Here is a 14,907-nt window from a genome sequence, read left to right as displayed (position 1 = left end):
ATCTCGTCAACTTGCAGTTACGTGTCATTTTTTGTTATTTCCTTATTCGTGAGAAAGGGTAAAATCGTACTCTGTATTTGTTTCGATTATTTGATCGACGAGAGTCCATCGTTGATAAAAAAAAAAAAAAAAAAGATGGGAAAGAGGAGAAAAAAAAAATGCGCCATAGGAAGGGTGGAGAACATTTGATCGTATATCTTCATTATACTTGAGGTTAATTATAGAATAAGTGATTATTCAGCCTGCGTTAAAACCGTTTCATGTTAATGAAATTATCCTACCGTCAAATCGAGAGTTACGGGGGCGTGAACAATTCATTATAAAAGCCAGACGTATAATAAAAATAAATAAATTACAAACGTAACAAATAAATTTAAAAAATAAATACGCGCAGTACCTGTCTACGATGAATGACAAAATTTCGTATAAATATTAATTCCATCAAGCTGTGCGGGACGATGTTTTTAATTTTTTATACACGGCTATGTGTACCTCATTTTCGCGCGACTAACAAACCAAAAAAAAAAAAGTAGTGCTACGCAACAAATTGTTTCGCACGTGATTTTTGTTCTCGATCAATCGAAACATTTCAAATGTCCAAACGACAACGATTATTCGTTCGAATTTTATTTTCTTTTATTTTTTTTCTTCTTTTTACAGTTCAATTGTCCCGTTCACTTCGACCAATTTGATACATATGTGTGTGTAAAGTATATAACGTGTACATCCATTATCTACACGCATGTACATCGTACACACGTATACAGGATCATGTAATGGGAATCGCGGTAAAAGCGAATGAAAGCTTTGAGCTTTTAAGGGTTCCGCTACACAGAGTTGTCGGATGTTCGAATTGAATTTCTGTTTGCGTATGTATCTACATTTTGCTTTTTTTTTTCTCTCCGAATCCTCCGAGGGTGAGCGCTAATGTATGTACATACGTGAAACACATATGCGGCGTCTGGTACACACGTACGTACACTTCGACAGATTTTTGGATTATGCGTTTTTCGAGCTCGTTCGGAACGAACGACGTTTAATAAAAATCACCGCGAATAAAACGGATTCATCGAAACCTGAAAATTTCACCACGGTAAATTTTTTTCTCTGTAAAATTTTCGAATCTGTTCGTCGAAACCGGATTTTTGTTTGAAAAAAAATCTGACTCTGTACCGCGGATCAAACGTCTGCATCGAAAAACCAAAAAAAAAAAAATTACAGAGACAAAAAAAAAAATGGCTAAAAACCAGCGAATCTACGTGTATTGGATATCCAAGGGGATTACGAGGGATCAGAAATTCCACGATCGTCATATAAATTAGTAGAACATACGCGCTATTGTTTTCGTGATTAATCGTCGCTACCTCCGCATATAATGACAATCACTGTACGGATGCTCGTCAGTTATACGCAAAAGCTTGCGGGATTATAATGGAAACCGTCTCTATGGATTCGCTCTAAATCAGCGTAGGTACGCGAAACGCTTTATTTGTCGGTAGTTTTTTTACACGAAAATTTTTACGATTCAACGAGAAAAAAAGAAAAAGAAGAGAAATGAAAAGAAGAGCTGCCCGAATTCCGCACAACCGTACACTCGATTACGATGCTCGAGTATATCGCGTGAAAATAGTTTTTTATTTTTTGATTTTTGGATCTATGACAATAAATCGGAAAATTATTACGTACGTCTACAGGTAGAAGATTGTGTGAAAATTATTACGTGTAACGTACAATTAGTACATGGTAGGTAGTCGCCAATTACATGGTGAAAAAGAAAAATTAAAATTAGAGGAAAACCAAGTAGAAGGAGGAAGGAGAAAAAAAAGTTAGTTGAGAGGAGAACAAGTCTAAGGTGCCTGCACGTCGTTGAAGTGACAGTTACTAATAAGAGGCGAATATAGTAACGACGATAATGACGATAATGATAATTATTATCATTGTTATTAACTTGAGATTGGGGAGAAGCACGCGGAACAATTAAGTTTTAGCGGTTCACGGTTGTTCGCGTGTGCAGTCGGCGTTGTTCCTCGTAACCGTGAGTCTGTAGAGAATTTTGAATAAAGATGCTGAGTAGGATGAAAAAGAAAAAGTTGAAAAGAAATTAAATTGGAAGAGCGACTCGAATTACACTCATCTTCATCTCTCGTTCATTCATCTGCACTTGGTATTTGTATACCTATTTTTTAAATATCGAATTCTCGAGGATCTTGTTATATTTTATATAGAAAAAATACATGAAAAATGAAAAGTAAAAGTTCGTCTCTCACAGGTGCTCCGATGGTATAGGTACGTCCCTTTTGAATTATTGAAACACGTATATTCTCCTACGTGTAAAATTCATATAAATGCAGGCACGAGTTTAACGCAAAATTACTCACGTCTCGTTGCATTGTAATATAAATAATAATGTAATATAATATAATATGTATTCGTGTTTCTCATCATCTTCAACACATACGTACACGTACGTACATATTCATTTAAACGCCCGTCGCCGTATCGGTTCTCCTTTTTCTTTATTTCTTCTCTCTCTTTCTCTCATTTCGTTGCGGTGTAAAGTAGTAAACGATATCTTATACCTATATTTTTCTCTTTCTCATAAAGATTTTATGCCAGCGGTTTATACTTTCTCCTAATTACTTTTGTTACGTACGTACACATCTACGCATGTATCATTGCGTCTACCCACGTGTCAAACTATGCAGGTATACGCAGTAATTGTTTTTTTTTTTGTTTTTTTTTTTTTTTTTACATTCATCTTGAGCAAAATCTAACTCGTACCATTGTATAGGTACTCTAACGGGAGGTCGTACTTCTTTCCTTCCACGTCCTTTTTTTTTTGTTACCGCGTCATCTTCGTCTCGACGTTCTCGAAATAATTCAAAAATTTCAGATACGAGCCGACGGATATGGTGTGCGCAGCGAGCATCCGTCTCATCAAATTTATCCATCTCATGTGACGCGTGTGTATCTATGATACTGACAATTAATTTGCATATACGAGTCGATATTTGTCATAGAGCGATATAGCTGTCATATTTTATGCCCACGGTTTTCGACACGATTCATCAGACTCTGTGATGATACAACGTTCGTCGAAATTTCGTTTTCAGGCTCATCCGTACCGACACGATGCCCCCGCGGATTTTGCTCGAAGAAAAAAATATCGTTTTCAGTTTTTTCAACGTGAAATATGATTTCACAGCTATCCGTCATTTCGACAACTGTAGCTAACAAAAAGAAAAAAAAATATATATATGTGTTAACTTTGAACAATCAATTATAATTGTATAAATCAGATCAGAGCTGATGGATGTTGCAAAAAAAAAAAAAAAAGAAAAGGAAAAAAGATACGGGAATTTGTAATGCGTCAGGCGGTTACTGTGGATCTTTTTTTTTTTTGTCGAATCAAATTTTTCATTCTTCCCATGAAAATTATTTTTTGCTATTCGTCGGATCGACGTGTACCGTCACACTGTACGGTAATCAAAGGGCGATTCGTCTCGTCCGCGTGATATGCTACGTCGAATTTCGAATTAACATATTGGATAATCAAACCTCCATGTATATTAGATATGGATCGATAATCGAATATTAATTAATAATATCACCCATACCATCCCAAAATTCATGCAAATACGATACCGATCACCTATGTACGGCGGTTTTCATTGGCGCGGATTATATGTATACATCATACACGTCTTCGATTGATTTCACGTCCAAATTATAATTATATAGATTACGCATACTTAATTTTTGCAATTAATAAATTAAGGTCTCCTTTTTGTCGATCATTTTTTTCTCTTCTCTCTTTTCTTCTCATTTTCATCTTCACATTTTTGTAAAATAGACAGTTGCAGGCTTTTTACTCAAGTAGAGCGAAAATTGAAGAAAAAAAAAAAAAAACAATTCGCTAAAAGTATCAGGAATTCTTCAGGAATCGATCAAGATGATATCGATGCGACACGGCGATGCGAATATAATTTTCATATAATCGTAGATTGTGTGTAGGGTAAATAGGAGTATGCGTACGTGTATATATATGAAAGTAAATAAATTTATGTGCAGGAGCCAGAAGGTAATCAAGTTGTTCGCGAACGAACCCTCACTCTCCAGTAGAATACAATCAGTCCTCTGAAATTAGCAACCCCACGAACTGCTGGATAGATACATATATACGTGTAACGCATTTGCCGTGTTCCGCAGGGTCGGAAATTGGAAAATAGAATTATACCCTAGATTGAACAAATTTTCCTTTGCGGATGTGACTAATTGTTAGTTGCCCCTTTTACTTAAAACTCGTGTAACGACCGCTACATTTGGTAGGGGGTGAAAAAAAAAATCGAAGAAAAAAGCGAATTCATCCCGCTCGATGAGGTCGGAAAATTTTATCCATGACGATTGATTCGAACGTCGTAACGAACGGAAAATAAATAAATTATTCTCGTCAAAGGAGGATCAAATTATTAATTATTCGATAAATGAATATTTCTTGTTTTCTCTCCTCTACTTTTTTTAATCATCAATTAATTGACGTCAAGTGCAGCGAGGAGATTGGGAAAATTTGTCGAGCGCGCGTGCATTGAATGAGTATGTATTTACATCGTAATATGTGGTTTATATTAACGTAACGAGCGGTGGTCTACTCTCATTAATATTTACAGCTCCCGACGTGGAACGTTGCCTACCTTCTGTTCGGGCGTCACTCGAACAAAGACGGTTCCATTCTTAATTGCAATCCTCTTATGCTAATTCCGGAGCAAACACGGAACGCGAACCTTTGTCGGGTTATTATAATATGGGCTTCCGATTGTTCCAATTGTTCTAATTGTCTCAAGCATTTCGAGGACCTCCGTTCTCATAGATATTCGCCTACCTGTCGCTACATGTCATTGTACATTATTTAACTTCGCACATATTCCACCTCCGCTTGTATACGTAATATACTTTCGATTCTTCTCTGAAATTTTTGAAACGACAAGAAATTTTTTCACTCAACAAAGATCAATAAAAATAAGTATACGTACGAATATGCGGGAGGGAATGTAATTTATCTTTGACTAAGTTCAGTTTTTTTATCTTCTATTTTTCAGGATATTGGAAAGCCGAGGATCAGAAAGAGTCGACTACAGGGACGATGGGTCCCAAGCTGATGATAATTTTTTGTGAGTATAATGCGAAAATGTGAGAATTTCTTTATTTTTTGATTTTCGTGAGCAACGATGCTACCTTTTTCCATTACTACCGTTACCGTCGAAGGACCAATTATTTTCTACGTCGATAAATCGCAACGGCCGATAGTTACCTGTATTTGACCGTCTCTGAAACGTGCGGTCCGAGTTTCCGAGTGTGCAGGTAAGTCGAGGTCAGTTGCACGGAGAGAGTGAGATTCCACATTACTATTTTATGGCTCTATATACATTCACCGTATACACATAATATATATATATGTATATATGTTTTACTTACATCTGTGTAATGCGCATCTCCATTTGAAAATCTTTTATGTTGTAATAATTTAACCCAGATTCGAACTGGAATCATTCTCAATGTACGTACATACCTATGTACGTATAATTTTACTTTCTTACGTTATGTGCGGTAACTTCTTTTGGCGTACATAGGGACTCCTTAAAATATGCACCCTATTAACCATTGTTTCCACTCCTGAATTATTTTTTTATTTCTTTTTTCCATTTCAACGGTAGCGTAGTTATACATATACTGCGTGTATAATTGGTCAATCCAAGGCCACCGTACTTTACTTATTCTTCTTTTTCTTTTTTTTTTGGTTTGCTTTTTCGGATGGGTGATTTTTTAAGCAAGTCTCGAACAATCGAAGTCACTCAGTCCGAAGAAGAGGGAAAAAAAAGGAGAGACAGAGTCGCTGACACAAAATTGAAATTTTTTTTTGTCTTTATTTTTCACATCGGAAACTTTGAATTGAAATACCTACCCAATAAAACATCGGTGAAAATTCGTTGCTGAGGATTTCTCATTGTAACAAGTTTACAAATCTTTTGTCTATACGCGATATGCACATACTTATATTTACAGACGTTTGAATATCGAGTTCAAGGTTTTGGTTTTTTATACAGTTTAATTATACCATTACTCAACAACGTAGTTACATGTGTTATACATTTTTTTCTTTCACTTTTTTTTTTCTATTCACACATGTGCAATTATCGCCCTTGCACCGCTTTATTCTAGAGCGACGCATATTTCCGGTTTTCATTTTCTCCACCTCGATGAATTGCGATATACTTTTTTCAGTCATCGTATGGCCAGGTTTTCTTTTTCTCTTATTTCTTTCGAATATTAAGTAAAGAGGATAGGTAAATTGATAAAAAATGAAAAGTTTACTTGTTATAAACCCCCAACACTTTTCCTTTGACGATTATAAGTAAAAGTATACGATACATAAAAAGTTTCCATCTAGAATCCTTAGGTATGAAAATAAAGAGTAAAAAAATGTTCGAAAGTTGGTACAAAAATTATTCGTCCTTCTTTATAATTTCTTAATTTTTCTTTTCACTTCTGTGAAATAAAATAAAGTTTTTGGGGTGTATGCGATATACGTATACCCGATAACGTTGTGAAGCTTGAATTACATTTGAAGGAATAAAAAAAAAAAAAAGGGATAACGATTAACACGATGTATAAAAGTTTGTTGAAAACTTGAAGAGAATAAAATAGAAAAAATGTCGAATTTCAGGTGCACGTAATGTGAATTTTGGTATTCTCCCTATAACTTTATTACAATTGTTTTAATTTTTTGGTCACTCGGTATAAACGTGTTATTGAAACGGTCGTTTTATGAATATAAATTACAATCATATACGCGTAATACTGGTAATTTTCGAATTATCGCTGCAGGGATTTCGGCCGAAGCAATTAACAGTACGTAAAGGTAATATATGCCTACACATATACGTGTACCTACACCTGCACGCATTTGAGCCGATTAAATTCTCTCGACCCCTGGGAAATTCATCGGCTATACACACACCCCCTATACGTATACCATTGTACCGTACGTACCACATACCAAAATTCAAACGTCACCTACACCGCACCGGTGCGCGTATTACCTACCAGAGTACGCATATATCGGATATTCGATTCGATTGAATCAAAAAAATGCCATTTTGACTTTTTTTTTTCATTTTTTTGTTTTTGTTGCAACTTCTGTCGGGCGTGAAATAAAATTTTAGCGAACAATATTGATACGAGAATTTAATTTGTATTTGGTATATACCGGGTACGTTGAGCGTACCCTTGTTACGTTTGGATGGATGATGATATGCAAATTGCATGCGCGAAAATAGTAGAGTGATAGAATCCGGAACGTTAATTTCATAGGAAGTTGTGTAGCATAATCGTCATCATGATCATCATCATCATCATCTTGGGTGTACGGCTGATCGGGACACAGATGGTTGATTCTGGTACAAGGACTGTTAGGCGTGGGTCTTTTGTTACGGGTAGAGTCGGATGTTATCGTTATCAAGTAAAGGATCATTTTACCGGGTTTTGGGGTGAGATCGTTCCTTTTATTTCTCGGTATTTCTCGTTTGATTCCGAGTTTCCTAGATTTATAGCTTTGGTTAGGTAAAAGAAGTTGGTACATTATAGGCGTAGCTATATCAGAGATTCAATGGGAAGACGGATCGTCTTCGGCGCGGGTGTTCTTCCTTTTTTTCCTATCTTATTCATTTCTTTTTTCTCGGTCATCCTTTTTTTCCTCTCTTTCTCCTACTTAACCTCATCCGCGTGAGAAACTGCGAGAAGGATCATCTTCGGCCGACTACTCTTCCCGTAACCTTCTTCACAAATTCGGACGTATAAATCAAGCGCTCGCTTTGGAAAGTTCAAGGACATAAATATACATGATCATTACCACCTCGGCGGTTATCCCGACTGCGCTTCGACGCGATGATGTTGATTGAAAAAAAACAAAAAAAAACAAAAAAAAAAACGACAGACATAATTGAAAAAAGAAAGTTCCGCACAATAAGGACTTAAAAATTCTTTTCGAAAAAATAGAATGAAAATAAAAGGAGAGAAGGTGATTATTTTTTATCCTGAGAAGTGCAGATGCTTGAATTTGATTCATAACAGAAATGTAGGTAATTTCGGTATCGCAAAAAAGCTTGTAAAAATTTTTTTTCTTTTCTCTTTCAACCAAAAATGTGTGCATGCGGGAGCGAGAAATTCAATGATCTGGACACGGATGTTCGGCAGTGACCTTTCGATTTTTTTTACGATAATCTGAAGAAGTTTGTAATGTAGGTACGATTGCGGTCATAAATCGAAAATAAATTGCAGACGGGATCGAACCGAAGATCACGTCGCGGCTGTAGGTTTCCTTTTTTTCCTTGTTCTCCTTTTTTTTTTTTTTTCTCTCTTCATTCAGACATAATTTGATGAATTTGAGGAGATGAGTGATTGCTCATTGTCAGCAATTCACTTCACAATGAATTGTGAAAAATTCGTAATGAGAAAGAACTGTGAAATTAGTAATGAGAAGTGAATTCTGATTTTTTACGAATACACAAAGAAATTGTTCGCTTCTTTATTCTTCCTGTATTTCAAAACCCGTAATTATCCATTATACGTCGCAGCAAAAATGAAAGAAACGAACGGAATGCTCGCCCGAAACGCGTTCGTAAAAGAAAGAGAAGAAAAAAAAAAAAAAAACCAAAAAGTAAATGACATAAAAAATGAGTGCCAAAATTGAAAAAATATAAAAGTAAGAGAAATTGGTGTACGGTGCGTTCTTTCTAGTGCGAGAAAAGGTCGTTTCGCATACACACTTGCTGGACCAGTTTATTTTTATCTTCGTCTCAAGCATCCTTTTTCAACATCTGCTTTTTTTTTTCTTCCGATATGCCTACTATTTTATTTTTCTAGTATTAGCTATCTAGACGACCATATAGTAATATCACATACGCCTCTTTCACCTACGCGAATAATATATACATATACCACATATTCTACGTATACTTATTATTACAATATTCTTATGCAATGAGATTTATGAAACGTCCATTTATACTTGTACGTTATATCAGTACATATGTAATATTATATGCTAAATTGCATACGCACCTTATAAAATAGTTGAGACTTGTAGATTTTCGATAACGACTCGTGAATATATCCTGTACACGTATCTCCTAGTTTGGTATTTTTTAATTCATTTTTTCTCTTATAATCCAACTCTCATCGTCCGTTCTAAAACTGCAATCATCAATTTTCACCTACAAACATTTTCGATTTTTATTTTCTATTACCATAATATGTTCTACGAACGGCAGTACAGAGTCCAAAGGATATTCCGATATCCTTTGAAACAGAAATTGTACCCGCGCAAGGATTTCAAGTAATCGCGACCGCGTTGACGTCTCGAGGATCTTGTTTTTCCTCTTTTCTTTTCTTTCTACGAGAGAATAAGAGAATCGCAAAGATCCTGCGGGATGAGCCGAACAAACTTGTGCACGTACAACAATTTTTTCACCCCTACACAAATCCCGCCGTACGATGTACGTGCATTATAAGGTCCTCGTAAGCTGTAGATGATTAAATTTCCCCCCCCCCCTCCCCCTTTCATCCCTAGAAAAAGCCGAACCGCTTACCCGGTATAATGTATACCTCGCACGTTTCTTTTTTCCTTACTCCGTCAACGAGCGCAAAATGTATTTTCGAATGCAAATGTTTGTTCCCTTATAAATTCGTGTGAGGATTTTCATGACCTTTTTTTTTTTTTTTTTTATTCACCTTCGATTTCTCCCTAAGTAAGTGGTGTCTCTTAGGTTTCCTCTCTTTCGTTCTTTGGTTTTTTTTTTTTTTTTTTTTTTTAATATCCAATAATTCGATAAATTCGTTACATCGGCCTCTTTTAATTTCAGTTTTTCTATCTGACCGTTAGTCCGGAAATTTTTTCTCCCGTCAGATTTTTCAGGACGAGAACGAAGTGAGGATAAGAACGATTTCGTTTCGCTCAGTTTACCCCGAGTAACCCAAGTACCGGTTTTGTATACTCGGTGGTTGAAGTAACCGATTTCTCGAGACCCTCGCAGGAGGTAGGTAACGACCGAGTGTAAGAGGAAATGGGAAATGGCAAAGTAAGGAAATAAAAAAATAAAGAAAATAAGAAATCTGTATAAAGGAGAATATATCCTTGTTGGCCACGCGCGTTCTTATACGGTGTCCGGCGTTAGCTGCGAGGACGCTTTTCTGGCTCTCGTCCAACCACTCTGAATTTATTTGAGGCTGTAAACGTATCTTGTTTCCGGATTGGCGAGATCTTCTGGCTTCGGAAGGATCACGATCGGGATCCTCCGGATAACAGATGCGTAAAACGACGAAAACGACGTATACCCCGTACAACCCCCCCGTGCAACTTCGAGAAAAAAAAAAAAAAAAAAAAAAAAAAAACCTCCTTCCTCAAAGAAAATCGGAGGTAGACAAATTTTGTCACCCGTTTCACAACGACCGTTCTGGTGTTACAGTAACCGTCATTTTTGCTCCAGTTTTATTCGTCGGATTTTGGTTTTTTTTTTTCTATTCGACTTCGAATTTGTATCAATGCGATGAATTTTGAAATTCTAGTTTCATCGATGGGGAAACCGTTTTTCGCTCGGACGATATACCGTCCGTTCGGCGGAACAATTTGGGAACGTTCGATCCGGTGATTTGTTGTTGCGTTGTTCTCCTCCTTGTTGTTCCCGTCCCGATGCCGGAGGGATAATAATTACCACCTATCAATCGCCGTTTCGATATCCATTCTCCGATGAAACTATAAATCTTAATTTATCGCCGAAACTAACGGTGGATCTGAAATACACCGGGAACGATAACGATAAATTACCATCAGAGAACATGAAATTCCGCAACGTACGAGCTTTCGCAGTTTCTTCGATTGAAACGATCCACCCTTCATATTTTCAACGAGGAACGGAATTTTTATTTTTTCATTGTTTTTTTGATTTTTCCTCGCCAACGAATGATACGTGGAAATTTCGACAGTTGGGTATTTTTTTTTTCGAAAAAGTAGCCGTGACAATTGATTCGCTTATCGACAAGCGAGATTTTTTTAGGCTTTTTTTTTGTTTCTTTTCATCTTTTCGAAAGCTCGACGATTCCGTGAACTAGTTTGATATCAAAAGGAACACACAGCGCAGATCTGCGAACGCCGTTTGAAGATATTGTGTATAAATTCAAAGGTTTTCTTTCACCTTTTCAAAGAGGGGTGGGGGTGGTGTGGTGTGGTGGTGGGGCGCAAACCGTTCTTGTTCAATTCCTGAAAACGTGATACGATATCAAATGCGGTCCTTTATACGAAATAATAGAGCTTTTCTAGAAAACCAACACGCCGCCGCTGCACTGCATCCCGTCTCTTTATATAACTCACGATTTTCAACTTCTGTTATCCGCAACTTCAATCTCAATTCAAGAACAGCGTCCTACGATTCGGTTTATTAAAAATTATATTTGATATAGAATTTTTCACATCACCTTTTTCGAAAATTTGAAAAATATATTGCGATACGATCCGTGATAAAAGTAGAAATACTCGACGTACGGTAGATTCGGAAAATTTCCCACCGAGTTTTTTCTGTTCATTTATTTTCTGTATTCTCCTTTTCTTTCCCTATCCGTATCGCGGATATATTTTATATCCGGGTTGCTGAAAACGGATCAAGTTGGACGATATTCGAGCTGCAATCTTACGCGTATTACACGTTCGAGATTAAATCCAGGTTCTTTGGAAAATTGCTAAACAAGATTTTTTCGATCGTATTATTTTATTCTATTCTCTTTCATTTTTCTCGCTCCTTTCCCTCGTAAAGTTTTATCCCATGTTCCTCACTTCCTACTCACATATCGTATTTTACCTTCCACTCGCGCTCTTCTCTCCACTTATTTTTTATATCTCGAAACGGGTTGGTGTGAAAATTAACTAAATGCTCGCAGTTGATTGATTATCGATTCCTGATTTTCTGGCCAAGAACTCCGTGATTTTTTTTTCTCTCTTCTTTTTACAGGAAGAAAAAAACTGTTCCTATTTCTTCGGTGGTTCGTCTCACCACGAAGGTGGGATACATGTAATTCGAAGTCGGTTTTATAAAGGCGATACCATTCTGACGGGAAAAGCTCTCGTCTAGACTGGCTTAAGTTGAGTCGGAAAATTTGCCAAAGCTAAATCTGCAGCTTCTGACTCTTCTCTACGATGCGCGTTACACATATATAGAAACTACAGAGCGAGTAGTAGTTTTTTTCTATTTCTTTTTTCATCCCCTTTCTTCGTTTTTCGGGGGGGAGAAATTTATTGCAGGAAACTTGATACCCTATGGAAGGATCGAAAGGATCTTAGAGTAAAAATCTTCGTTCATTTTCCATTCGTTATAAATTACATTTATGTATACTGAATTTTTTGATCTTGTCACCGAAGATCACTTTTTAAAAGTTTTTTTGTCTTCTTTACTTGTTTCAGGTGCGGCTGCAGGGATGATCCTATCTCTCGGCAACTGCGAGGATAAGGTGAAAATAAATATGATAATTAATTTTTTTCATCTCCCTTTTCTTTCTTTTCGACCTTGAAAGTATTTATGTGTATGAGTACGTATATTAGGGTGGGCATGGGGGCAGAATTCGTACCTTGTAAAAAAAGAGAATTATTCAAATGTGGAAGAAATTTTTTACTTGATATTTTGAGGTAGCCTACTTGTTTTTTGAATAAATAATTAATCAAGTCTAAATTAATCAATATCTGAAGATTGTCGATTGTGATTGTTTTTTACTCGTTTACTGTTCAAAATTTGTTTCCTATTATTTTTGTTATTTAAGTATAAAATCAAAAAATGACATGCTCTTATTTTGACTTAAAATTGAAGTTGAGTCGGGGAGCCCGAGCTTTGCTGGAGTCAGGTAGCCAGGAGCGTAGCGCTTTGTTGTGAGACGTCACCTACCTGACTCCAGCCAAGCTTGGGTTTGCTGGTAAATCGAGAAATTCGAATATTTCGCTCCATGCATAGATGCGACGAAGCAAAGTGGGTCTACGACTAAAACCACTCGATGTGTCTTATAATTTTTCTGCTCCCAACAGCGAATAATTGATGATTACTCGATCGATTGCATGAGTAGATGATTTTGGCTTTCAGATTTAGATTCCTGAGCTGATTATACGTGAGATTACCCTTGGAAAGCCAAAAAAAAATTCGATTTTTGAGCAAAAAATAAATCATATTTTTAATTGGGTTTAATATGCTTTTCTTATGTATTTTGATCTCAGGAATCCGAATCTGAAAGAAAAATTGATCTATCCCTGAAATTGACCGAGTAATCGCCAATTTTCAGCTTTTCGGGGTCAAAAATAAAAAATTGATTTTATGATCTATTTTAATGTAATTTGAGCTCAGGAATTTGAATCTGGAGAAAAAATTGATCAATCTGCAAAAATGACCGAGTTATCCTCATTTTTTCGCATTTTTTGGTACAAATTTGAGGATATCTCGAAGGAAAAAAATCGTAGCTCAATTTGGACAACGGATTCGTGTTCCTGAGGTCAAAATACGTAAGAAAAGTACCATACGATCAATCTAAAAAAATAAAAATTTTTGGCCAAAATTTCAGATTTTTCCAAGGGGTACCCCTTACGATTTTTTCAAATTTTGGCCAAAATTTTTTATTTTTTAAAATTGATCGTATGGTACTTTTCTTACGTATTTTGACCTCAGGAACACGAATCCGTTGTCCAAATTGAGATACGATTTTTTCCCTCCGAGATATCCTCGAATTTATGCCAAAAAATGCGAAAAAATGAGGATAACTCGGTCATTTTTGAAGATTGATCAATTTTTCTCTCGGATTCGGACTCCTGAGCTCAAATTACATCAAGACAGACCAAAAAATCAATTTTTTATTTTTGACCCCAAAAAGCTGAAAATTGGCGATAACTCGGTCAATTTTAGAGATAGATCAATTTTTCCTTCAGATTCGGATTCCTGAGGGCAAAATACGTCGGAAAAGTGTAATACAATCAATTTTTAAACTACTTTACTTTTGGCCAAAAAATCGATTTTTTTTTGGTACTTCAAGAGTAATCTCACGTGTAATCAGCTCAGGAATCCAAGTCTGAAAGCCAAAATCATCTACTCGTGCAATCGATCGAGTAAATCATCAATTATTCGCTGTTGGGAGCGATTTTCTCGTAGAGATTCTTATTTCGAAATCGCCTATCGACACTGTCAGCGAGACCGAGTGGGATGGACGTTGATTACCATCGACGAAGTTGTGGCTCCAGAACTTTGCCGAACATTATGATATTTACACCGAAACGAGGGTTCGCCGTGAACTCCTATTGGTCGATACACCGTACGTATCCTCGCGAACGGATAATATCCCGGCTAAAACGGATAATATCCCCAGCGGTTTGTTGTGAGACGTCACCTCTGCTCAGCCCTGAAGGTGACGCCTCAAAACAAACCGCGCGCCCGTGGTTACCTGAGTCCAGCTAGGCTCGGGCTCGCTGGTGAATCGAGAAATTCGAATATTTCGACCCTTGGAATTTTTTAGATTTTGGCGTCAAAAATCAACATTTTTTTTAGTTTGATTCCATAGACTACTCTTATGTAATTTAATCTCAGGAATCCGAATTCACAAATTAAATAGATCCATCTATAAAACTGATCGATTTTTCGCTAATTTTTCGCTTTTTGGAGCAGAAAAATTGAGATATCTTGATCAGAAAAATTCTTAGATCGAGAGAAAAACTTTTAATAAAATATAAGGATGCTGAATTGAAATAAATCACGGGGGAGAAATTTGAACGACGAATGAAATGAAATGCGGCGCGCGCGCGCGTGCAACGCAAGTGAATAATAAAAAGGAACGAAA

The 14,907-nt window shown here is 36.5% G+C and overlaps 1 protein-coding gene across 4 annotated transcripts in view; it reads left to right on the top strand.

The window, feature by feature from the left end:
* The window catches only part of LOC105691725 (mucin-5AC), a 54,314-nt gene that overhangs the window by 27,268 nt on the left and 12,139 nt on the right, over positions 1–14,907 (top strand). For all 4 annotated transcript variants that reach the window (XM_048656426.1, XM_025745965.2, XM_048656428.1 and 1 more), the window contains 2 exons: positions 5,097–5,168; positions 12,506–12,552. In XM_048656426.1, the coding sequence (XP_048512383.1) occupies positions 5,141–5,168; positions 12,506–12,552 (75 nt within the window). In that variant the 5' untranslated portion in view covers positions 5,097–5,140. The remainder of the gene's footprint in view (positions 1–5,096; positions 5,169–12,505; positions 12,553–14,907) is intronic.

Source organism: Athalia rosae, chromosome 6 (genome assembly GCF_917208135.1).
Source record: "Athalia rosae chromosome 6, iyAthRosa1.1, whole genome shotgun sequence".
Taxonomy (NCBI): domain Eukaryota; kingdom Metazoa; phylum Arthropoda; class Insecta; order Hymenoptera; family Athaliidae; genus Athalia; species Athalia rosae.
This window is presented reverse-complemented; position numbering and strand designations above follow the sequence as displayed.